This window comes from Canis lupus, chromosome 10 (genome assembly GCF_048164855.1).
Source record: "Canis lupus baileyi chromosome 10, mCanLup2.hap1, whole genome shotgun sequence".
NCBI lineage: Eukaryota > Metazoa > Chordata > Mammalia > Carnivora > Canidae > Canis > Canis lupus.
Genome location: NC_132847.1, coordinates 22520909 through 22547849, shown reverse-complemented (window position 1 = coordinate 22547849; position 26941 = coordinate 22520909). Strand labels below are relative to the sequence as shown.

The 26941-nt window shown below is 38.8% G+C and overlaps 1 protein-coding gene and 1 pseudogene across 3 annotated transcripts in view; one reads left to right on the top strand and one right to left on the bottom strand.

The window, feature by feature from the left end:
* HSPA4 (heat shock protein family A (Hsp70) member 4) overlaps nucleotides 1–26941 on the bottom strand; it is a 72638-nt gene that overhangs the window by 21916 nt on the left and 23781 nt on the right. For all 3 annotated transcript variants that reach the window (XM_072840999.1, XM_072841001.1, XM_072841000.1), the window contains exons 2-7: nucleotides 13064–13121; nucleotides 10743–10883; nucleotides 8349–8471; nucleotides 6554–6653; nucleotides 5764–5897; nucleotides 3586–3830 (exon numbers count right to left, since the gene is read on the bottom strand). In XM_072840999.1, the coding sequence (XP_072697100.1) occupies nucleotides 3586–3830; nucleotides 5764–5897; nucleotides 6554–6653; nucleotides 8349–8471; nucleotides 10743–10883; nucleotides 13064–13121 (801 nt within the window). The remainder of the gene's footprint in view (nucleotides 1–3585; nucleotides 3831–5763; nucleotides 5898–6553; nucleotides 6654–8348; nucleotides 8472–10742; nucleotides 10884–13063; nucleotides 13122–26941) is intronic.
* On the top strand, nucleotides 14804–17800 carry LOC140641991 (uncharacterized; annotated as a pseudogene).

Sequence of the window (26941 nt, the reverse complement as noted above, 5' to 3'; positions counted from 1 at the left end):
GTCTCCAGGATCATGCTGTGGGCAAAGCAGTGCTAAACCGCTGAGCCACCCGGGCTGCCCGCAATCTCAGGGTTTTTAGATAGAGCAAGCCCCTTGTCTGCTCTGCTCAGGGGGGAGTCCGCTTGAAAATTCTTGCCCTGCCTCTGCCTCTCTCTGAACTGGAACTCTCGTGCACGTACTCTCTTATAAATAAATCTTTAAAAAAAAAAAAAAGTTCAGGGATCCCTGGGTGGCGCAGCGGTTTGGCGCCTGCCTTTGGCCCAGGGCACGATCCTGGAGACCCGGGATCGAATGCCACGTCAGGCTCCCGGTGCATGGAGCCTGCTTCTCCCTCTGCCTGTGTCTCTGCCTCTCTCTCTCTCTGACTATCATAAATAAATTTTAAAAAGTTCAGGAACACTGACTTCACATAAAAATGAGACTAGGCAAAAAAAAAAAGGAGACTAGGCAGGGGCACCTAGCTGGCTCAGTCAGTAGACCATGTGTCTCTTGATCCTGAGGTCATGAGTTCAAGCCCCACTTTGGGGGAAGAGTTTACTTTAAAAACAAACAAACAAACATCAGATTAAGTAAATCCACTGAGATAGACAGTAGACTGGTAATTGCTTAGGGTTAGTGTGGGAGGAACGGAGATGACTGCTAATGGATAAACATTTCTAAAACTAGTTCATGGTCCTTGTTGCACAACTTTGTGAATATATTGAAACCACTGAATTGTACACTTTAAAGTTTGATAAATGTAATGGTATATGAATTGTACAACGAATAAATGATACAAAATGAAAGAGCAACAAACAGAATTAGAAAAACTAAGAATAAGAAATAAAAGAACAGAGGAGCCTGCGTGGTTCAGTCCATTAAGCATCTGCCTTCAGCTCAGGTCATGATCCCAGGGTCCTGGGATGGAGCCCAGTATCAGGCTCCCCTTTTGCAGCACTTAGCCTTCCTCTCCCCTCTGCCTCTTCACATCCCCTGCTTGTGCTCCCTCGCTCTTTCTCTCAAATAAATAAAATCTCAAAAAAAAGAAAAAAGAAAAGAATGTCAAAAATGAAAAATAACATAGAAATAACACAAAGACAAATACTCCGAATAGTGACATAACGGGATGAATGGAAAGAGAATGGCAAATATAGATTATAGGCAAGAAAGATCCAACATACTCATATAAGATTTCTGGAAGAATGAAATCAAAGCACAAGAAACGAAGAAGTACTGAACGATGTAATTCAAGAAAACTTCCTTGATATTTAAATAGCTGTGAAACTGCATACCAAAACGCACACTGCATACCTAGGAAAAAATGATCAAAAACAACCTGCAACAAAGCCAAATTATCCTTGTAAATTAGACTTTCCAGAAAGAAAAACAAAAACTGGGGCATCTAGCAAAAAAATAACTGAAAAAATATATTGTCACAATTAGCAATGCTAAATGCTGAAAGAAGAGTATTACTCCATTTAAGATAATCAAGGAAAGGGTCACCTGGCTGACTCAGTCAGGGAAGTATGTGACTCTTGATCTCAGGGTTGTAATTCTGAGCCCCACATTTTAGGTGTAGAGATTACTTAAAAAATAAAATCTTTAAAAAGAATAAAACAATCAAGGAATGAATATGAGGTAAGGTTATGTTCTAACTGGGTATAAATGTGGAATACATCATCAACATGCAAGAACTTCACACAGTTCACATGTGCCATTTTTTAAAAACCTATTCGGAGATTATCCTTCCAACAACCAAAATGATGGAGAGACATTAACATAAATAAAGCAGTAGTAAATAACAAGCCTGAGCGAAGATGTGGTGAAACTGAAACCCTTACACATTGCTGGTGAGAATGTAAAATGGTCCAAATGCTAGGAAAATAGATTGGCTATTCCTCAAAAAGCTAAACATAGAATTAGCATATGACTCAGCAATTCCACTCCTACACTTACTCCAAAAAGAACAAAAAACAAAATTGTCAAATACTTATTCATGAATTGTCATAGAAGCACTATTCAAGATATCTAAAAGGTAGAAACAAACCAGGAAAGGATTAAAAAAAAATACGTGATATGATCCATACAAATGGAATATTATTTCCCATAAAAAGCAAAAAAGTACTAATACACGTTACAATGTGAATGAACCTAGAAAACATTATGGTAAAAGTGAAAGAAGTCAGATACAAAAGAAGCAAACCCCATAGTTACAATTCCATTTATACACAACATTCAGAATACATAAATCCATAAAGAAAAAAGTAGTAGTTGCCAGGTATGATAGGCAAGGGAAGATGGAAAGTAACTGCTTAATAGTTATGAGGTTTTATTTTAGAGTGTTGAAAACATTTTGTCACTAGATAGAGGTGGTCACTGCACAGCAATGTGAATGTATGAAAAACGCCAGAGTTGTCCACTTTAAAATGGTATGTGAGGGGATCCCTGGGTGGCTCAGCGGTTGAGCACCTGCCTTTGGCCCAGGGCGAGATCCTGGAGACCCGGGATCGAGTCCTGCGTCGGGCTCCCTGCATGGAGCCTGCTTCTCCTTCTGCCTGTGTCTTTGCTCTCTCTCTATTATGAATAAATAAATAAATCTTTAAAAAAAAATGGTATGTGAAATTTACCTCAAAAAAAGTTAATCAGAAGTCTACTATGTCAGAAATAACCCAGTTTTGTTAAAGAAAAAAAAGACTGCTGGTGAGCATTACAGACTACATGAAGACTATAAACTAGGGCCGAGAATATGACAGCCTTGCACTCAATGTACACAAAGTCCAAATGTTTAAAAAAGAACAGCACAAAGGTTAATTGGTTTCAGTTTTTAAAAGGTACAAACTACTTACAAGTGTCTACCTGGCTCTGATTATCACAAAACATTCCACTAACAATTTCTGAGAGAGACACCGGTACTCTCTTGCCCTCTAGTCCCCCTAACACAAAATGAAAACCCTCACTTTCAAGTGTGGAGAGGAAAAGGGACTACAAATATAGTTACCAGGCACAGTAATGTAATTCCAATTCCATCTCAATTTTTTGAGGGTCACTGAGGCCACACTTCCCCAAGCAAGTCACCAATCGTACCTAAATTTCTACCAGTAAAGTTCACATCCTAAAGAACTTATCACTCCCATCATCTAAGGAACTCAAGAGACAACAGTAACATTCTGAGTGTTTCTAAGGATAGCCGTGAAATGTCAATTACCCAGAATTCTTGCAGCAGTGTACAAAAAGAGCTGTTGCTCACACGTGACCCTGAACTATGCAAGAACACCAATTTCTCAATCAATGACTAAAATCAAATTCAGTATTATTCAGCATTAAAGCAACTTGCCCTGATTTTTTGAAAACCAGTAACTCACATATAATGCACACACCTGTCAACTTAGTGGAATAATCAGAACAAAAAATTAGTCTACATTATTAGGATAATCAAACCCAAACTTTACGTAAAAAGCCAAATCCTGAATGGTCTCTAATTTTTACCTACAGAACAGAAATTATCTTATAGCAAGCATGGTAATTTCAACATTTAACTAAATAAATGCTAATAGAAGTAAACAAAAATCACAGTTCAGTTTAACATCAAAATATTGATCTGGTTACCTATTCATAGTCCCAGATACATCAACATCATTCATAAAACATTCGATGCTCAAAGGGAGGTCTGAAGCATTTGCACTCATCAATTTCTTGAGTTTCTCACACTCCTGAGACAGTCGTAATAATGCACGGATTTTGGACTTTATGTCTAGCTTGTATTTCTTCCCAAATTCTTCACAGAAGTGATTTACTAAAACCTCATCAAATTTTCTGCCTCCCAGTGTCGTGTCAAATGCAGTGGCCAGAACCTTAGGAAAAAAGATAATTAATTCAAAAATAAACCAATTTAAAATTTTATCATGATATATATTTAACTGGTAAATTACAAGAGGGCACATTAAGGTTGAGACAAAGCAATATGCACCCGTCATTTAATCACTATAAAATGAGACACTGTAATCCTCAATTTACAGATGATGTTACAGGCCCAGACAGATCAGAGATAATCTGCAGGTCACAAAGCTAATAAATGGCAGAACTTCAATTCAAAACCTAATCCTCTCAATTCCAAAATCCAAGCCCTTTCTACTACACCCATCTGACTGCAAACTAAAATTACATATCCAAAGTCAAATGCATGAACAGGTCATTACACAATTCTGGTCTTATTACTGTCACAAAACTATGAATAATACCAAAGGCCTACCTCAGTGCAGTTTACTAGCACCAAAGATGCTAAAGGATTAATTCACAACAACTTGTAGAAGTCTCATTAGCTTTGATTATCCATTACCCAAATCTTTTACAGATTAGGAGCAAACCAGATCTAATCCAATTCAATAATAGAAAGTAGGCTAAATAAACGATTACATCCTTATGAAAAAATAAAATCAATAAAAAACAATCTCTTCAAAGATGTTAAATGTCGTGGGGAAATCTTCTTAATATGTTCAGTGAAGAAAACGGACACAGAACTAATTTTGTTTTCTTCAAAAGACTAAAATGAAATACAGCATATCCTGTTCATGGTAATAAGACTGTGACTGATTTTTCTACCCCAGCTTGGGGGTTGGGGAGGGGGGTTTCCATAATGAGTATTTTTAGAATTAAATTTTAATTATAATCGCAAAACTGACAGGTGACAGGACATAATAAAGGACAATTTTGGTGAGGAAATAAAAGGCAACTAATCACTGACACACACCACTTTGACCCAAAATCAAAGCTAAATTATGGCCAATAGCTTCCGTTTAAAAAGGTCAAAGTATACAATGGACTTTAGAAATAAAGCGATTAGTGATTATAAAGTTCAAGTACTAAGAATTATACTTGGTCCACATTTACAACTGTAAAAACCATGTAACTGTTATTTCCCAACCATCCCAAAGATTTTTCCTTTTATTAAAAAAGAAAAAACCCTAGAAACAATATAAATCAGAACACAAAATGAAACCAAGTCTAGTTTTCAAAATAAGACTGTAACAAATAGGGTCTCAAAATGCCCTCTGAACCTAATGAATACTTACTGTGAGACAGATAGATCCTCCCCACCAATCCACAAATTTCAAGGAGAAAGGCAACTGAGGCCTTTGCCACAAAGAAGTCTGATATTCAACCCTAATAACTAAAGCAAACAACTCAAAAACACATTGATTCTTAAGCAAATTCTAGATTAAATCAGCTAGAGAACTGATTTTATATCCCATTGTGGAACTAGTATATGCCAGCAAATTCAAATGCAACCATGTTCATTCTCTGGCCTTCCTTGCCTTTTGCACGCCTAAGACTTCTCTTTATAGAAAGCTCCATTCTCCAGAGCTCTACGATTTCCAAGAATATAGAAAGAATATCACTCCCAGTCTGGGAGTGATTATTTCTGGCTGTCCAAGTTTTAGTCCGCACACTCTTTTCCCATAACACTCAAAACCTTAAGATTAAGCACAGAATACCTTTGTCATCCCTTCAATCCTCAGTGTAAAAAAATATACAAAGGGACTTCCTGTTAAAGCATCCTCATAAGCCTACAGAGTAAGCATTATTTTCTACACATTACAGATTAAAGGTCTATACTTTTTGCTTCATGTCAACTCTTAATGAATTACAACTTCTACTCTACCTCTACATAGTTTAGTTTACCAAGCTTCCATTAATGCAACAAAATTCTCTATTATTTCAACTATCTCCATAAATTCCTAATTACCATACAGTTGCAATATAGTTCTCCAGAAATAATATACTTACTTTAAGTTTTCCTCTATTAAACGCACATACAGAAACTTGATAAGAAGAATGCCCCATGTCTACAAAAACTACATTTCTTGGTTTCTCTTCTAGGGCAGGAAGATCTTGCTTATAGATTCCATATGCAAGAGCAACTACATAAGAAAAAAATTAAATTCAATGTAATATTATCATTTAAATAGTACATTTAAAAGTCACTTTAAGTAAAAAAAATATATATATAGTGAATAGGACTACATCATATGCTGTTTTGGAAAAATCAAATTCTCCATATGCTTTGCATAATTTATTCATGAGGAACATTAACTACAAAGAATCAAAGACTGACATTCACTTAGACCTCCTTAACATTTCCAATTTTCAATTCCAATGACCTGGGCTGGGCTATTTTCCCCCACCACTTCCCCCACTTTTCCAAAAATATTTTCCAGGATTTCTTCTAATTTATGCCACCTCAACATTCCTACCTATCTCTCCCTGAGATGTTTCTTTACACCCCATTACAGTGGTGGAAAAAAAGGCCAATCTTTAAAACAACACACTGCTCTCGACACACAGTAACTGTGTTACTTTCCAAACAAGCATGTGATTACATACCAAAGTAAGTGCTATGTGGATAAAGAAAAAGCACTGGTCAGATGAATTCTTTATGAGTGACACAATATCCAAAAGTACTATGGCACATATGTGTAAGTGCTGCAAGCAAAATAAAGAACAAGAAACCCCATAGTTTTAAGACTGCAAAACCTTCAAGATTTAGCAAGTCACAGATGCTAACAACCCCTGTTACCTGCAGTTGTTTCATTCATTAATCGCAGGCAATTAAGACCAGCAATTTGTGTCGCATCCATCACTGATCGTCTTTCTGCATCAGTATAGAAACAAGGAACCTACAAAAAAATTTGAAAGTTTACTATATTAGGGAGTCCTCATTTAAAACATATCTGCCAAAAAACAGCAAAATCCAGAAATGTCTTCAAATACCTACAGCAATTTATTCCGCATACAATCAAGGAAGTATTTCAAATAAATAAAGAAATGTTAGAATATTCAGTAAAGAGCATTGGAATGGATGAAAGAGAAAAATTATGAGGTTGCATCCCTACTGCACACCTCATACCAAAATAGATTTCAAATCAAAGATTTAACAGTTTAAAAAAAAAAAAAATGAGCACCAGAAGGAAAGGCAGTCTTTACCATCAGAGTAGGAAAAAATTCTCTAAATGTAACACAAAATAGAGAAGAGGAAAAAAAGGGGAGAAAAGATTAATACATTTGAATAGCAACATTAACAGGACAGATGGCAGCTACACTTGTGTTAAACAAGCGTAAAGTACAAACTTGTCAAATCACTAAGATGTACACCTGAAACTAATGTAACATTGTATGTCAACTATGAACAAAACAATTTTTAATCGATTAATATATTTGACTCGGACACCTGGGTGGCTCAGAGGTTGGGCGTCTGCCTTCAGCTCAGGTCGTGATCCTGAGGTCCCAGGATCGAGTCCCACATCAGACTCCCCACACAGGGAGCCTGCTTCTCCCTCTGCCTATGTCTCTGCCCCTCTCTCTCTCTCTCTCTCTGTCTCTCTCTGTCTCTCATGAATAAATAAATAAAATATAAAAATAATACTAATAATAAATTTCACTCATAAAAATTCTAATGACTAAATGGGGAAAAATATTTGCAACTCATATCATAAAATGATAGAGCTTATCTCTTTTTTATGAAGAACTACAGATCAAAATGTACACCATAAACTCAAAATGAGCAAAGAATAGGAATGTCTTATGTAGAAAAGGAAATAAAGAAACCTTAAATTTAAAAATGTTCAACTTCAAAAAAAATAAAAAATTAAAAAATTAAAATGTTCAACTTCACCTAAAGAGTAAACATTAAAATCGCATACACTTTGATAGCATTATTCAACTATTACAGAACTAGCTAACACCTCAATAAGTTGTGATGAGGCTGTTGTCCAACAAGTCCTCTTATACTCTGCAGGGAGAAGTGTGATTACAAATTCTTTAAAGGACAATTAAACAGCTGCTGTTATAATTACAAATACACATATTCTTTGTCCTAGCAGTTGTACATCTAGGAATTTAGCCTAAAATCCTACAAACTTAACACATAAGAGCAAAATCTTATCATCAAGTTCATTGACTACAATAAATTTTTAAAATTTATTTATAATTAAAAAAAAAAACCTGGAGGGGCACCTGGGTGGCTCAGTCAGTTAAGCATTAGACTCTTGACTTCAGCTCAGGTCATGATCTCAAGAATCAGGGACCCCTGGATGGCTCAGCGGTTTAGAGCCTGCCTTTGGCCCAGGGCGTGGTCCTGAAGTCCTGGGGTCGAGTCCCACAACGGGCTCCCTGCATGGAGCCTGCTTCTCTGTCTGCCTGTGTCTTTGCCTTTCTCTCTCTCTCTCTCTCTCTCTCTCTTTCTCTCTCTCTCAAGCCTGCTTCTCTGTCTGCCTGTGTCTTTGCCTCTCTCTCTCTCTCTCTCTCCCCTTGTCTCTCATGAATAAACAAAATGTTAAAAAAAAAAAAAAAAAAAAAAAAGGAATCAAACTCACCGAAACAACACAGTCCACAACAGGCTTCTTGAGAACACTTTCTGCTGTCTCCTTCAGTTTGGACAAAAGCATGGCTGTCACTTGCTCCGTAGTAAAATTTCGCTCTTCCTCCATATATTTGACCTGCAATAAAACATAAGGATCTGGGCTTATTCCAGCTTTTCATGACCTAAAAGCCTGAAATAAGCAATGTCTAACACATCATCAACGGAACATTATCTTAAGAAGGAACTGAAGAACACTAGTTTGAGAAGCAAAAACAACTTGAAGGTCACTTTTAGCTTTTTAACATGTTTAGCAAACATTAATACTCCAGATAAGGACCATTATGTAAACAGTATGTTGTGACCACCAACAAAACCTGAGACCATTACCGTGCAAAAGCAAACTGATGTAGCTCACCATGGCCCACACTGTACCTCCATAAAGGGGTTTGGTGGCGGACATTCTACCATCTGGAATACTATGTGTTTTAGTTCATTTACCGTGTTGACTTTAAGATCATTTCTGAAATTAGGATCCAATCTAACCTGAGGTCATAGTTTATTTCCTGTTATAGGCCAAGACAGGACAAACTTGACCCAATAAATACTTGAATTAAAGGATAAATGAGGGATCCCTGGTGGCGCAGCGGTTTGGCACCTGCCTTTGGCCCAGGGCGCGATCCTGGAGACCCGGGATCGAATCCCCCATCGGGCTCCCGGTGCATGGAGCCTGCTTCTCCCTCTGCCTATGTCTCTGCCTCTCTCTCCCTCTCTGTGTGACTATCATAAATAAATAAAAATTAGAAATAAATAAATAAATAAAATAAAGGATAAATGAATAATGATTCAAGATAAACTACCCTGCATAAAGTATGCAACTTCAATAAGGGCTACAAACTTTAAATGCTGAAAAACTGACTAGGACAAGCCCCAGCCCACATGCCCATAGTCCCCAAATACAACCCATCCCTGAAAACATTTACTCTCTTCTTTCCGCTGCTGCTCCAGGTGACCTAAACACTATTTTCTCCTCCACTCTTAGCTCCCCAGCCCAAACATAATTTACTCTGATTCAGAATCTAGTAGTCTCTTACTTTACTGCATGATAAAGATGGGAAAGCACCCCTCCCCAGGAGTCTCTTCTTCCCTATCTGCTGGTCTATTCATCCACTCCTATACTTGGATGCACTTGTTCCCGAGTCTTCTCCCTAGTCTCTTCCTCTTTTGGCTCTTGCAATGCTTATGACTAAATCTGACAATACCTAATCCTATTTCTTTCCTATTAGTATTCTCCATTTACTCACCTCTTTTTTCTCCCTGCTTCCCTCCCCTGTACTCCAGATTTATCTATTACCAGCCATTCAAACTGTTCTGATGACTGCCACAAATAATCTAAGTAAACCCAGTGATCATTCTTCAGTTATCAAAATTCTTCACTTCTAAATTCAACTGTGTTCTCAGCTACAACAGGACAACTCACTACCTTCTTCTCCCAAGTCTCATCATTTATTGCATTCTGAGCCTATTTCCACGATCCTAACTTCCCCAACTGCAATGTCTCAGACACCAAATCTCCCCTTGCTAAACTCACTTGCCTCTTTTGTATTATCAATTCACTGTATGCTTCACAAACTCTTCTAGATGTCCCAGAGATATCAAAGACTAAACTCCCTTTTCTCAAAAGAATACCTCTTTCCAATCTAAAAAGTCCTACTGTCAAGAGTATTGTCAAGAGTATGACCATACACCTGGTTAGTGACTTTATTTTTTTTAAGACTTATTTTCTTTTTAAAATTTTATTTATTTATTCATGATAGACATAGAAAGAGAGGCAGAGAAACAGGCAGAGGGAGAAGCAGAGGCTCCATGCCGGGATCCCTGGTTAGTGACTTTAAAGTGTTCAGTTATTTGTTTGGTATTCCAGAAGTGTTCACTAAAGTCACACCAGAAAGACTGCTCCATCAGTAAACAATACAAGCAGCAATGGCAACGTTAACTTCAAATCACCACTACCCATCTGTCCAACTCATATTAAGAGTGCAACCTTTCATTTCCAATTAAAATTCAGATTATGTGGGATGCCTGGATGGCTCAGTGGTGAAGCGTCTGCCTTTGGCCCAGGGCATGATCGAGTCCGGCATCAGGCTCCCTGCATGGAGCCTCCTCTCTCTGCCTAAGTCTGTGCATCTCTTTCTCTCTGTGTCTCTAATGAATAAATAAGTAAAATCTTAAAAAAAAAAAAAAATTCAGATTATTCAAAAACACCAAAGGGTCTTTCCTACCAAAACCTTCTCCTAAACATTTATAAACATTTTCATTCCAACTTGAACTCAGAATGGTACAAACATGTATTGACCTGATATAATAAAACACTGTATTTCAATTACAAGGCATTACTTTGAGATCTTACCTTTATACCTGTTAATCCAGTGGGCAGTTGCACAATATCATAAGCAAGGTTAGATTTTTCTGCTTCCACAAATGGATCAGAGAATGCTCGGCCATGGAATCTTTTAAATCCCTGGACTGTGTTCTTTGCATTGGAAATTACCTAAAAGAAAGAACATCAGAATCAAAGAGTAAAAAGACTAAGAGCAATTAGGGGGAAAAAAAAAATCAACAATGTCAGAATAAACTAGCATCATTTTAACTTTAACTTCAAGTTTCCTTCTGAGTTTCATTTTCTTCAGCAGTACACCTTTCTGTATAATGCCTGCTCACATGTGAAGTGAGGAACAATGGATTTGTACAGACCACAGTATAAAGGATGGGACCAGAGCCTAGCTTGTCCTACTTCTCCATGAAGACAGGTCATTGAACATGTACAAAGGTAGTCTTCTGTTCTTAAACTTCTAATCAACATTTACATAAAATGAGCTTTAATTTTTAAAAATTACCATAATTTATGATTCAAACTTTCGGAGTCAATTCAGGGCATATCAATTCAGATTCTAGTGAAAGAAACTAAACATATTGGGGGAAAAAAGAGGACAGTAAGTACACAAAGATAAATGTAAACAGACAGTAACCAAGTATTATTTACAACAGCAGAAAACTGGAAACAGCCTAGATGGTCAATTAACAGGAGAATGGATAAATAAATGATACACCCATACAATGGTAACATTTTTTTAGAAAGTTGGAAGACAAGTATCTATATGGTATGATCTCACTTTTGCAGCAGGGGAAGCATTTAAATCTGCAGAAAAAGGGATCCCTGGGTGGTGCAGCGGTTTGGCGCCTGCCTTTGGCCCAGGGCACGATCCTGGAGACCCGGGATCGAATCCCACATCGGGCTCCCTGCATGGAGCCTTCTTCTCCCTCTGCCTCTCTCTCTCTCTCTCTCTGACTATAATAAATAAATTTTTTTAAAAAATTAAAAAAAAATAAAAATATATCTGCAGAAAAAGTACAAAAGGTTATACATTAAGATACTAATGGTGACTTTGGATAAAGGCAGCAAGTGTAACTTCCAAATTTCTACAGAGCTCCTCTGCATCAGCTATGTTAAAAAGCACTCAGAAGTCTTTTATAAAACAATGAGACCTCCAACATTGGGCCCTACTTTCAGTAGGCTGCCAAACAGAAACTCAGTATCACAGTGACTAATCCTAGAACTAAGTTGCCAGTTTAGTACAAGAACTATTCTCAATAATTAAAGCAAGTTTAAAAAAAAAAAAAAAAACTCACTGGTATTTTAGAAGAGAAGACATTTTAAACTAGCTCTGGACATGTTATCTACTGCTTCCTAACAAACCTTTGATTTTTTTTAAAATGAAATTATAAAACACTCAATGTTTAAAAAATTGGCTAAGCACCATTTTCTTAGGCTTTTTTAAAATTTATTTTATTATTATTTTTTAATAATTTCTATACCCAATGTGGGGCTCAAAACTCACAACCCCAAGATCCAAGAGTCACATGTTCTCCCAACTAAACCAGCCAGGTGCCCCTGGACTTTTAAATCATCGGCCCTGCCCAACCCAGAAAAAAAGACCGTTAATTAATTCTTTATGGTGATCCAGAATGAACCATTAAAAGGTCAAATATGCAATTCCTTAATTTTACAAGCTCAGACAACCAAAGCAGCAGAACTCTTGGAGTTTTGCTGCTCTGGTTACTTAGAAACCAACAAATAATGTTAGGTTCCTATTTTATAAAGTAAAAACATTAATGTCAAGTGTGCTTCTACAAGTACGCTTTATTTCCTTGAGCTCCTTGATTAACAAGATCAAATCTACAAACATTAACTCTAAGTATGACTAAGATGAAAACCCAAAGAGACAGACTTTAAGGAACATGTAAAATATACAGGAATAAGCAAGCCTTGCTTAAACAAGTCTGGGCAAAATACATCCCGGTAGTCTTCATTAAAGAAATTATGCCGTTCAAGTTATTTTTTTTTTCAAAGTAGGGTCCATGCCCGGCATGGAGCCCGCCCAATATCAAGCCTGAACTCACAACCCTGAGATCAAAACCTGAGCAGAAATCAATCAAGAGTCAGAAGCCTACCCAACTTAGCCACCAAGGGGGCCCCGTTCATGCTATTTTAAAAAGCTATTTGCTTCTCACTCAAGCACAGGAGACTAAGGATCAGGCCTTTTTCAGCTGTTCACCTAGGAACGGTCATACTAGGCACATAATGGGCACTGAAATACTTACTGAATGGAAAGATGGACAAAGCAGAGAAATAAGTCATTTAGGAAAAAAGGAAACAAAACAAAACTCTACCTGGCTTTTAGCTGCTGCTCCAATTGAACGATTCTTAGGACCAAAAGAAATGCAAGCCCTAGGGGAAAAAAACATTTAAGCATCAAACCTTACTGCATACAACATTACATCCAAGAGGATTACATCACCATAGCAGGCAACCTTTCTGAGTCTTAACTAAAAAGCCACACATTATAAAAGCGCACTGTAAATATTTTATTTTGATCTCTCCATTGAGTAAAACTATCTCTAAGAATGGCTGGCCTCTTAGAATAATGGGAGTCCTGTCATTTAGATGTTGAAGCACAAGTCTGATGTGTTAACCATTAGTCCTAATAAGTTTATCTAAGTGACTAGGTAACAGATTATCTTATATCTATAATAGAATAGAATACTATCTAGCCAACCTCCACTATTCCTTACTCTTCAAGTCTGTTGCTCAAAATCCCAATATGAAATATTGTACCCTCTTACCAATACATCAATTAAATGTTCTTGCTTTCTCAAATAGCTTATAATTTCCCCTAGAGAACAGTCTATAAGCCATGAGAAGAACTCTTATCCTACTATGTATTAGTAAAAAATAATTTTCCTAGAACTAGCTTCCAAGGACTCACAAATTTTTTTTAAAGTTTACTATTTTTTTTTTTTTTTTAAGTAATCTCTACACCCAACCTGGGGGCTCAAATTCACAATCCCAAGGTCAAGAAATTGCATGCTCTTCCAACTGAGCCAGTCAGGCACCACAAGGACTCACCATTTCCGACAATAAACTTCATTGTCGCTTGTGAACACCACATTCTTCTGTGAACACGTTCTTCCAAATCACCAATTCATACACTACCTGCATGTATTTGCAGTTTCATGCATGTGCAGCTTATTTTAGAAACCTAAGGCTCACAAGTATAACTACTTCAAAATACCATGTTTAAGCTTAGAAAGTCAGTTATATTGGAATTGATGGGTTTTGCTAGCATGGCCTCTATACTTCCCCATAGGTTTTTCATTCTCTCTTTTTTTAAGATCTTTTTAAAATTTTATTTATTTCCTCATGAGAGACACAGAAGGAGAGAGAGGCAGAGACTCAATCCAAGGTCTCCAGGATCACGCCCCAGGCTGAAGGCGGTGCTAAACCACAAAGCCACCAGGGCGGGCTGCCCTCTCTCTCTTTTAAGATTTTATTTATTCATGAGAGACACAGAGAAAGAGAGAGGCAGAGACATAGGCAGAGGGAAAGGCAGGCTCCACGCAGGAAGCCTGATGTGGGACTCGATCCCAGGATCACTGACTGAGCCAACAGCAGACGCTCAACCACTGAGCCACCCAGGCGTCCCAGTTTTTTCATTCCTATTAATCCCTCTGGAACCCTGCCCCACCCTCTACTCCCATTTATTTGACACCTCTCTTTCCAGTGGCTGCTTTCTTTCTTTCTTTCTTTCTTTTTTTTTTTTTTTTTTTTTGGCTGCTTTCTTTCAAGCTAAAGATCAAATTCACTCCAAAGCACCCAAAAAATCCTAAAAGACAAAACTAAATCCTAAACAGTCTATTTTCTCCTCAATCTAGTAAAACCTTGTCCTCTTCCTCTTTTAGTAACAAGGAATGCACAAATTGCTGTGTATTACCCTCATTAAATCTTCAAAAAAAGCACTCCATCTTAGTTTACTGAGTCCAAAAAGATTATAAGTAAATTTATACAGGGTCACAATCTGAAAGCAATGGAGTCAAGACTCTAGGCCATTTCTCCATACTTACACTCTAGCTATGGCCCTATCTGTCCCAGACCCCAAGCTCTTCAAATTTAGAGTATATAAGCTCTGGAGCCATAATGCCTTGGTCCACATCTGACTACATTAGATGATCTACTGAGGATTATTTCACTTAGACAAACTTACTAGCAGCCCTGTGCAATCTGCCAGAATGCTGGGCCTCTCTGTGCCTCAGTGGCCTTTTCAACCCAAAAGGTAAGAAGCCTTTAGTCGATCTCCCAGAGCAGGTGCAAGTAGCTATGCACTGTATAAATACAGCATAGCCTGGGATCTTATTAGATTTGCTCTGAACCCTAAACACTGCAGGCCCAGAAGATACTGGAGATAGCCTCCAAGAAACACAGGTGGTCAAGCTTAGCCTTTCTGCATATATATACACCTAATCACTAATTTTTTAAATGTTCTCGGTACCATAGGAATCCCTCTCCTATCACAGCTCTTGCTGCCCTTTAGGAAACTACTAAAGACCATTTATCCACTCCATTCACTCTCCACCCCAAAAAGGCCTTCTAGCCTAACCCTAACGATTTGGTAAACTCACATCTTTTCTAAAAAAGCCACCAGATCCCACCAACAACTCAACCCCAAGGTAAATTACAGGGCAGTGTTATCTATCTTCCATTCTTTACTGCAGTCCTTTAAAACTGAAACCTTCATCTCCTCAAAACAATTGCTGGCCCTAACAATAGAAAACATTAATGTTCTCAAGTTTATTATATATCCTGTTGGACAATTTTCTATTCTACCTGTTTAACCCTGAAGCCACCTTGCTTGTAATTATCTTTCAAACAAAACCAGTAATTGACAAAGCCCAGATGCTTTATGGTGGAACTTAAGGCTCAAACCACCCCAACCCCAACCCCTTTCCACCTGCATATCAAGCATAGTGAACCAATGCCAAGTTAGTCTTTCCATCTTCCTTGCTAGTACCACTTTTGCCACCTGAAATGCTCTCGTCCTTCTTTACCTCACTCATTCTCCAGAAATATTACCTACTTTGTGAGGCCTTCCCAATGGCCCTCAAGTAAAATTCAAATCATTTTTATCTCTTAAAACTTGTTAGAATTGCATACAGAATGCTGATACAGAACATCTCCATCTCAACAAATGTTCTATTGTACAGAGTTGGTCTAGGTAATATTCTCCCTTAAAGTCTGGTAACATTTTTACTTTTTTTTTTAAGATTTTATTTATTTATTCCTGAGAGCCACAGAGAGAGAGGCAAAGACACAGACAGAGGGGAAAGCAGGCTCCCCGTGGGGAGTCTTATATGGGATTCAGAATAAATAATCTTTTTTTTTTTTTTTAAGATTTTATTTATTTATTCAAGAGAGACAGAGAGAGACAGACAGGGAGAGACAGAGACAGAGAAGAGCAGAGACACAAGCAGGGGAGAAGCAGACTCCATGCAGGGAGCCTGATGCGGGAGACTCAATCCCAGGACTCCAGGATCACGCCCTGGGCCAAAGGCAGGCACCAAACCACTGAGCCACCCAGGGATCCCCTTACTTTTAAAATCTACATCTGCCTTAACAGTAATAAGAGCTGCTTTGTAATTCTTGAAAAGCTAAATAAAAGTTTGTCTCGGGTCAAATTACAGCTGACCCTTCAACAAAACTGGTTTGAACTGTGGGGATCCACTTATAACATGGATATTCTGTGATACTCTACTGTAAATGTATTTTCCTTATTATTTTAATAACTTTTTCTCTAGCTTACTTTATTATAAGAATACAATACATAGTAGATACAATATACAAAATGTGTTAAACTGTTTCTGCTATAAGGCTGCCAGTCAACAGCACACTATTAGTAGTTAAGTTTTTGGTTTCCCAAGTCACCCCAACCCCAAAACTGTTCAAGAGTCAATCATATTCATCCTTTTTTGGCTCATACACTACAAACAATTAACTTCTTAGAAAACAATCAAGTGTCACTACTGGAATGGCAATCTTCATATGATATAGCAGGCAAACAAGACCGCAAACAAGGCATAACTCCTGCCAAATATGGGGAAAGTCCACAGTCTTCTTATCCTAAGAAACCAATATCCTATCATTACAAAGCAATTCTTACATTCCTAAAAAGTTCTGTTAACAGTAAGCTTATCACACTAAAAAAAAGAAATGCTTAGCTTTTCCACTTTGCCATCAACTTTACTGTATTTACAGAGAGCTCAAACACCAGAATCAGTATGGGTCTATCCAACTCTCTTCTCTGCCTTTTCTAGCTGTGTGAATTCTGTTACTTAATCTCTAAAATTCTAAAATGGGGAAAATTAGGGCCTCGGCCTTAGCAGTTGAAGAGAGAGGGAGTAGGTCACAAAGGCATGAAGATAGGATCCTCCTCCTACCAAACACAAAAATCACTCTGATGAGAAGTCCAAGGATCATTCTAAATATAAAGGGGCCACCAAGATATAAAGGGGCCACCAAGGAGTGGAGCGAGAAGGATCTTGACAAGGATAAAACTTGGAACAAGGGCAGCACTTCCAGTGGTGGCAGCAGCACCAGGTCCTGATCCAGCTCTACCCCCAACACCAGGACAGGCTCCAGCAGTGATTCAAGGTCCCCCCTTCAGTGTCAAGCTGCTAGGGAAATACAGCACAACCTACAGCTCCAATTCCAGCAGCTTCTCTAGCTCAAGTACTTCTGGGCATTTGCATGACAACAGGCTGCATTCCCATTTCAAATCCAAAACACCCAAAAGAGATGAAAAGAAAAGGAAAAAGCAGAGTCCTTCCGCTAAACCAGCTCAAATGTCTATCAGGAGGCTCACTAGAAATGTGAGCAAGGACCACGTGATGATGATGGTCTCCACCTCTGGGAAAATTACTATGACTCAAATGCCTGTAGAAAGGATGTAACCCCATCTTTCTAAAGGCTATGCATCTGTGGAGTCTGAAAATCCAGATGAAGCCAAGAAGGTGCTAAAGGACATGGACGGAGAACAAATTGATGGCCAGATCACTGCCCACCGCTACCATCACTAGGACACCGCCCTCCCCCCCCCCCCCCCAGGTAATTCAGCCCTCCCAGGAAAATGCTGCCATCGCCCTCCACATGGCAGGTCCTCTTCTCCCCATGCCCTCCAGGCGATGTCGCTCCAATGGCTGCTGCTGCCACAGTAGCCACTCCAGCTCCAACTTCTGCCAATAAATAGCCACTAGGCCCTATAACTTCTATCTCATCCACTCCAATTTTGTCACTTTCCTAGCCAAAGGAGAATTGGTAAGAAAAAAATTACTTAGGGCAGGCTTTGAAGACAGCAACGGGGACATCTCCTCCAAAAGCAAAGTTCCAGCTGCAGGAGTGTTATTGTGGTTCAGGGCTGCGCCTATAAAGATGCCTTCCAGTTTTCTGGCTAGAAAGCTCCCATATTTTGAGTTCCCGAGAGAGTCAATTTAGTAGCAAAGCCAGCAGGGACAAGCAGGGTAGAAGTGTAGCCCCAACCTGCAGGTATGACTTTCATTTCCACAAATGACCAGGGGCTAGTCTGGTGGCCTGATCATGCCCTTGCTTGTTGGTCTGCAGAGCGTCTCAGGAAAAGGCGGACTTTCATGCAGCTGCTGTTCCTGCCAGCCTGGCCCTGCTCCCCTGGCCCTGTCCTTTCCCAGCCTCTAGGGTCAAACACCCCGTGTAAGTTACCGAAAATGGTTCTATTTTTACATGTACTCATGCACACACACCCACATCCCAGGTCTCCCTTTCTCTCTGAAATTGATGAGCAAGTTGAGAGCAAGCTCTGCAGGGTCATCACAGACCCCTCTATCGCAACTCTTGTTCATAGGGATCTTGCAGGCTACCTTGGCAAAACATACACTGCTTTTTTGGCTTTTTAACAGTCAGTATAAATTTTTTGTCTTGAGTCTTATAAACTTCTAGCATTTTAGGTGCTGTTCTGTTGTTTTTTTTTAAAGATGTTATTTATTTACATAAGAGAAAAAGAGAAAGCACAAGTAGAGTGAGGGGCGAGGGAGAAGCAGACTCCCCACTGAGCAGGGAGCCTGATGAGGGGCCTGAACCCAGGACTCCAGATCATGACCTGAGCCGAAGGCAGACCTTTAACTGACTGAGCCACCCAGGTGCCCCAGCACTGTTGTGTTTATACTTTGTCATGTAGGCTGAAAGGATTGTGCTGAATAAACCTGGGAATAGAATGCAGATTGCAAAAAATATATAAAAACATAAAATGGGGAAAATTATAACCCTACCTCATATACCTACTATAAAAATTAAATGTTGTTGATACACCATTTTGGGGGGTGGGATAGGGGCAGAGAGAGGGAGAGAGAAAATCTTAAGCAGGCTCCACACCCAGCACAGAGTGAAGGGTTCCATCTCCCAGCCTTGAGATGACCTGAGCCAAAATAAGAGTCAGACACCTAACCAACTAAGCCACCCAGGTGCTCCATGTTGGTCCACGTTTGAAGGATTTATATCAGAGATCGGCACATCATAAATAATAAAGTACTAGCGATTTTACCATTGTTCCACTGAAATCCTGGTTTAAATTCCACACAAAAATATACTAACTAGTTTGCTATGAAAGTTCTGCTTCACCTTTCCAAACTATTCATTAAAATCCAGTCAGCTAGCTTCAAAATCAACCCATGAAGAATAAAAAGTCCTACTTTCATCCAAAAAGAACTGAATAAGGGTAAATAGTTAAATAGCACAAAACAAAGGGTTTTTAAAAATAAAAGCTCAAAAAAATAAAAATAAAAAAATAAAAAAATAAAAGCTCACACAAAGAAACCTAATATTTAAATGTGAAGAAATCCCAAAAGATTAAGTCAAATATTAGAGCCCATTCTAGAACCTAGTCCAGGGCTTTCTAGTTAGTTTAAGCTCATTGCAGAAAATTAGAAAACAAAAAGTATGACAAAGAAAAGAAACATCTGTAATTCTACAACCACCCGCCCCTGCCCCCACCACGCATGGCCACCATTAGCATTTAAGTAAACACTCCTATACAATGCTAACAGATATAGTTAAGTCGTGATCTAAAAAATCTTCAGTGGCTGATTTATTCCACTAGGATTTTTACAAGCAACAAGTACGGAACAAAATATTTAAAAATTTATCTACTACTCCCCACTCACCAGGAACTTCCAATATCTGCACAGAGCCTGCATCCAATCTTTAGCTATGGCAGTGTCTCTTTCATCCAAGCAAGGTCAAGCTCCCACACCTGTTCTTTTGCCAGTGAAGTCTAGCAATCTATACTTGATTTTCCCAAATGCTCAATACTACTATGGTCCAATTTTATAAATGAAGATCTGATTCAAGATCCCTGGGTGGCGCAGCGATTTGGTGCCTGCCTTTGGCCCAGGGCGCGATCCTGGAGACCCGGGATCGAGTCCCACGTCGGGCTCCCGGTGCATGGAGCCTGCTTCTCCCTCTGCCTGTGTCTCTGCCTCTGTGTGTGTGACTATCATAAATAAATAAAAATTAAAAAAAAAAAAAGATCTGATTCAAGTCATATTAATGTATCCAGAAACATAACTGGTAAATATAAGCATCCAAGATTCAAAATCAGGACTACCAGACTCCAGACCCCATATGTGCCTTTTTTTGTACCGCCAAGCAAACCAATTAGATTTAGTACTACTTCTATACCTTCAATTAGACCATCCCGATCTTTCCATCCATGTGTTTTAACCCCATGTGCTCAAGTCCCACCCCTGCCTTTTCTATCACTCCACTCCCCCAACGTAACCTCTCCTCTGCACTGATACTTTAAGTCTGTACTTAATAACCCATCCATAACTGTACTTATTTTCTTATTTACCATTGCTTTACATCATTCATATTTACACCTAGAATGGTTACATCTCTAGACATCAAGAATCTTTATCCTAGACTTCCTCTCTATGCCACACCATTCCAATTCAATGCTGCTAAAAACAGACACTTGCTACCTGACATTACTGTTACTCCACTCCCAAGTACAGGTTGGTAGTTTAGTTCAAGACTCCTCTATTCCAGGACGCCTGTGGCTCGGCGGTTAAGCTCCTGCCTTCAGGCCGGGGTGTGATCCTGGAGACCTGGGGTCGAGTCCCACATCCGGCTCCCTGCATGGGGTCTGCTTCTCCCTCTACCTATGTCTCAGCTTCTGTGGCTCTCGTGAATAAATACTAAATAAATAAAACCAAAAAAAGACTCCTCCTCTGTTCTAATCATCAGATCCTAGAAATAATCACCTTTTTAGGCCAGAGAATAACACAGTTCTCCCTTTCCTGGGTAAGAGATACTAGTGACCAAATATTTATGCACATTCTAATGGGATGTTATGAACAGCTGCAATCAACACAGATCCTTAAAAGGCAGTTTCATGTTTGTAAGAATGTGTAGAACTGCTCTTGAGATATTTAGAACAGCTGTTGCTCTAATTCTTAACTGATATAAAAAAATGAGCTTATCAGAGAACCCACAATAACATTTAGATTATCAAATAACAGATTTAAGCAAAATTGTCATGGAAAAGATTACGTGAGTTAGAGTATCGCTTACGGCCTTAGCCCTGAACAAGAAAGTACCCCAAAAACCTGACATCAAACAGACCAAACTCACACTTAGGATACACAGTTCCCTAAAGCACAGCAAATTCTCCAATCAGGAAGATGCACACATTAAAAGCTATAAACTATGAACCCTTCAGGCAAACTTCAATAGTTTTCATTTTATTATTCCAATATATATATATCATTAAATGAAGAGGAATAGTAAAAAAAAAAAAAAAAAAAGTACAAAAAGTACTAACAGCAATACTAGAAAACACCTGAGCGATATTTACTGTGAACAGCTTTACACTAAACACTTTAGTTTCAGCTCATTATAATCTTTACAATGCCCAGTGAGAGAATCACTTATCTTCCTGTTATAAATTAATCCCTTAAATTTGTGTGAAGTATCCTGGTGACAGTCCTTTAAGAATACATTGCTGACTCTTGAATAGTATGGTCTGAAATGCGTGGGTCCATGTATGGATAGATTTTTCAATACAATACAGTAGTATAAATGGATTTCCTCTTATGATTCTACTAACATTTTCTTTTCCCTAGCTTACTTTGAGAATACAATATAGAATATATATACAGAATACATGTTAACTATTTACATTTTCAGTAAGTAAGGCTTTTGGTCAACAGCAGGCTACTAGCGATTCAGTTTTTGGGAAGTCAAAAGTTTTTATACATAGATTTTTGACTGCACAAAAGTCAGCATCCCTAACCCCACATTGATATACAGGTTCAAATGTGTATTCTTTGCACTAGCAAATTCACATCTGTAACTCTACCCAACAAAAATAAAAGCATTAACAAGTAAATCCAATTATAAAGACTATTTTCCAATTAACTGTTTATTACAAAACTTAGAAATAACCTGCTTGAAAAAAAATGTTACAGCCACGATGAAGAACATTATACATTTAAGAAGGTAGAGATTGATATTTACTGACTCTGAAAGAGGTCTAAAACATATGTGAAAGAAAATTTACAAAATATAATATGATCCTATTTAACATACCCACCCCCCCATGTAAATTTGTAGAAGTATGGGGAAAAGGTACGCACGGATATACAGCCAACAGCAAATAATGAGAAGGACAAGAACTTCAGCATTTTAGTCTTTTTATTGTTACAACAAACACATATCTTGTTAAAATGTTTTCATTTAGGAAACCCAACTGAGAGCCTACGATATAAAGTTCCTGTCGATTAGTCTACCAATTTTGTATACAAGATTCTGTTATAGCTCCTTAATGATTCTAAGGAACTACTTTCACAACTGGCAATCAAACATATACAGGAGAATGGTGTAAGCAATGTGAACTTTAGTTAACAAATCAACTTTCCTTTTCTTTAAATCCAAAAGACTCAAGATCCTACTGCTATACTTAGCTCTACACAACACGTAAAAAAAAAAAAAAAAACATTTACTTCATAGGAATATGTTTCTTGCACCAGTTATATATATGTTAATATTCCAGTTAACCAGAAAGTACATACTTTCAGCTTCTGCTCTCTCAAGGGCAGCTAATAGACAATTTCATCTCTTTAAATTCCTAATATATCACTTTATTAGGAACTAAGTCCATGAAAATCATAATATAAACAATTCACATAGAGAAATTATTTTAAGTAATTCATTTCTACCCTATAAGTTGTTCTTTTTGGAAAGTATGGGCCAATTCTTCAGTAATGTCTGGCACTCCAGTAACATTTTTATTCCAAAGCTTTAAGGTTGTACCTTTCTAGTGTAATAATCCTACTAAATATATAAATAGGTTCCTCATCTTACTCCAAAGCCTATGATCAAAAAACATTTACATGGATGCTCCTAATTTAAACCTCCAAAGTTTATCTCAAAGCCACCCACACCTCCCTCCCATGCTACACTAGTGGAGAACAGCTCCCACATGGACTAAATACTTCCCTAACCTAAGTAGCACCCTACTTCTTCCTCTTCCCAGATAAAACCATTCTCCATGAAAATAGCAAACCATATTTTTAAAATTTAAACTGCACTGGGCAGCCCGGGTGGCTCAGCGGTTTAGCGCTGCCTTCAGCCCCCAGGCATGATCCTGGAGACCCGGGATCAAGTCCCACGTCGGGCTCCATGCATGGAGCCTGCTTCTCCCTCTGCCTGTGTCTCTGCCTCTCTCTCTCTCTCTCTCTCATGAATAAACAAAATCTTTAAAAAAAATTTTTTTAACTTCATCAACTCTCACTGCACCTAAATAAAAATCCTCAACATGATTTACAAAGTCCTGCCTAACTCCTCTCCAATCCGTCTCACACCATTCTCACAAGTGGCTCAAGATTAGTTATGATCTTCTCAGTCTGTCAAGTGTGCCAGGCAGTCTGAATGCCTCTGGTCTCCCTCACTTGCTGTTCCTTCTGCCTTAATCAACTCTTCCTTAGACCCACCCACCAGGTCCATGTAAATTTCTACTCACTCTCCAGGTCTCAACTTAAATGGCACTTCTTTAAAAGCACCTTTCATTCATCCAATTTAAAATAAGCTCCCCCCAATCCCATCATCCTATTCTGTACTTTCCCATCTGGATCTTCACCAGTTGGTAATTACATCTTTGTTTAGCATCTGGCTTTTTTTTTTTCCACTACTCCTGTCCATGATGGCAGGATCTTGTTTATTCGTTCAGAGTACTTCTAGTACTTCTAATGCTTAACACAATGGCTGACATATTGGAGGCACTCAGCAGTTGCTAAAATGAAGCAAGCCTGTACTTGGTGGAAAAGCAAGGGTCTCTTCTGGACAAGAGTCAACCAGATCCTCAAAAACTGAATCGAAAAACTATTACACCCACTATGTGAAATGAGGTACTTCCAACACAGCCAAACCTCCAGAATCTGCATCTCACTTCCACTAAAGCAAACCCACATCATAGTCTCTGTGTACCTGAGACAAAAATCCATTTTCCTTTACTACAAAAATTAATCTTTCCATTCTCGTTTTCTACTTAGGGACTCCAAGAAAGAAATTTAAGCTAATCAAAAGCATAGTTCAAAAATTACTTTCCTAGACGTTCCTGGAAAATATAAAATATAGGTTAAATCATATAAGGAAAACCATTTAAAGTATTTAAGTAGTATTTTCTTATCACAATTACGTGATGTATCTGGTCACACATAATCTAGTCACTAAGACAAACTTAATTTCAATTTGGAAAAATGAATCTTTTTGTATGTGAAACAATTTTCAGTCCCAAACAATGGAATTTTTGATAACTGTTAAAGCTGTTGTTTGCCTTTAAAAAGGGGGGGAAGGGGGCATAACATAGTCTAAAAAAAAAAAAAAAAGACAGGAACACTGTTAGTTCCAATATTGGGGAATTCTCCTCCCTCTAGATCAAAATTATGTTCAAATCTAGGCAGGAAAGGACCAAAAATGTTAAGCACCTGACTCAGTGCACCAGCCTTTTTAAATTTCTTAGGGAAGACTATCTTTACAAACTTGGATCTGGAGAGGAAGACAGTATCAAATAAAAAATTAATGCTTAAATACTCAAAAATAAACCCGTGCTTAAAAAAAAAAATCAATAAACAATACCTTCCCTGCAATTAGAACATAAAACTCATTGTTAAAAACTATAAAAAATAGGGGGTACTGGTGTGTGACAGCTAATGAGTACAGGACTTCTTTTGGAGTCATGAAAATGTTTTTAAATGGATTGTAAGGGGATCCCTGGGTGGCGAAGCGGTTTGGCGCCTGCCTTTGGCCCAGGGCGCGATCCTGGAGACCCGGGATCGAATCCCACATCAGGCTCCCGGTGCATGGAGCCTGCTTCTCCCTCTGCCTGTGTCTCTGCCTCTCTCTTTCTCTCTGTGACTATCATAAAAAATAAATAAATAAATATTTAAAAAATAAATAAATAAATTGATTGTAGGGATAGTTGCAGTATTGTGACTACACTAAAAACTGGAAGTGTATGCTTTAAACAGGTATAAACTATATGTGAATACTCTATAAGGCTCTGAAAAATTATAAATTAATTGACAAAGGGACATCAAATCACATTTTAGGATCTGGGATGGGTTTTCAAAGAAGCACCTGGTCTAGGTCTAAAACAAGAGGCAGAAATTTGACAAATGTAATGGAAATGTTGTGGGTCTCTGGGCAGCAAAAATCAGTGGAGGTAGCAATCTAGTTTGGCTACCAAACTCCTGAAGGGTGACCAACATCAGGGGGGAAGATAGACCTTGGAACAGAAAACTTTTTTTTTAAATTTTTATTTATTTATGATAGTCACGGGGGGGGGGGGGGCAGAGGGAGAAGCAGGCTCTTTTTTTTTTTTTTTTTTTTATTTATGATAGTCACAGAGAGAGAGAGAGAGAGAGAGAGAGAGGCAGAGGGAGAAGCAGGCTCCATGCACCGGGAGCCCGGTTGTGGGATTCGATCCCGGGTCTCCAGGATCGCACCCTGGGCCAAAGGCAGGCGCCAAACCGCTGCGCCACCCAGGGATCCCTTTGGAACAGAAAACTTGAAAGGCCATCTGACAAATAGTAAGAGAACCTAGAAAATAATAAACTTCCTAAAAGATTTTGCCCCAGGGGCACCTGGGTGGCTCAATGGTTGAGCTTCTGTCTTTGGCTCAGGTCTTGCAGTGATCCTGGTGATCCTGGGATCAAGCCCCGCACTGGGCTCCCCGCAGGGAGCCTGCTTCTCCCTTTGCCCGTGTCTGTCAAAAATAAATAAATAAAATGTTTTAAAAAAAGAAAAAAATGGGACGCCTGGGTGGCTCAGTGGTTGAGCGTCTGCCTTCGGCCAAGGGCGTGATCCCCAAGTCCTGGGATCGAGTCCCACATCAGGGAGCCCACTTCTTTCTGCCTAGGTCTCTGCCTCTGTCTCTCATGAATAAGTAAATGAAATTTAAAAAAAAAAAAAAAGGATAGGGATCCCTGGGTGGCGCAGCGGTTTAGCGCCTGCCTTGGCCCAGGGCGCGATCCTGGAGACCCGGGATCGAATCCCATATCGGGCTCCTGGTGCATGGAGCCTGCTTCTCCCTCTGCCTATGTCTCCGCCTCTCTCTCTCTCTCTCTCTCTGTGTGTGTGACTATCATAAATAAATAAAAATTAAAAAAAAAAAAAAAAAAGGATAGAGGGGATCCCTGGGTGGCTCAGCGGTTTCGCGCCTGCCTTTGGCCCAGGGCGCGATCCTGGAGTCCCGGGATCGAGTCCCGCGTCGGGCTCCTGGCATGGAGCATGCTTCTCCCTCTGCCTCTCTATCATAAATAAAAATAAATAAATAAATAAAATAGGAAAGAAAGAAAGATTTTGCCCCCAAAACTGGTACCTCTACAGTAAAAAGCAGACTTTTTTTACCCAAGGAAAGACTTGAGTGAGTCACGACTTCTTAGAGCTGAGTCTATACTGGTCCCTTAACATACTATAGGCTCTAAAAGTCAAAGTGAGACCCTGAGTCATTCATTAACAATTGCGGCCAACACCCTGGTTGGAATGTATTAACTATGAAAGTGAAACGCTGTTAGGTGTGGACCCGCAAATGACCCAACAGAGTTCAACATACCGAAACAATGTGAAAAGCCGACGTGAACGGAAAGGTATCAAAAAAACACATTGACTTCACAAAGTAATTTTTTTTT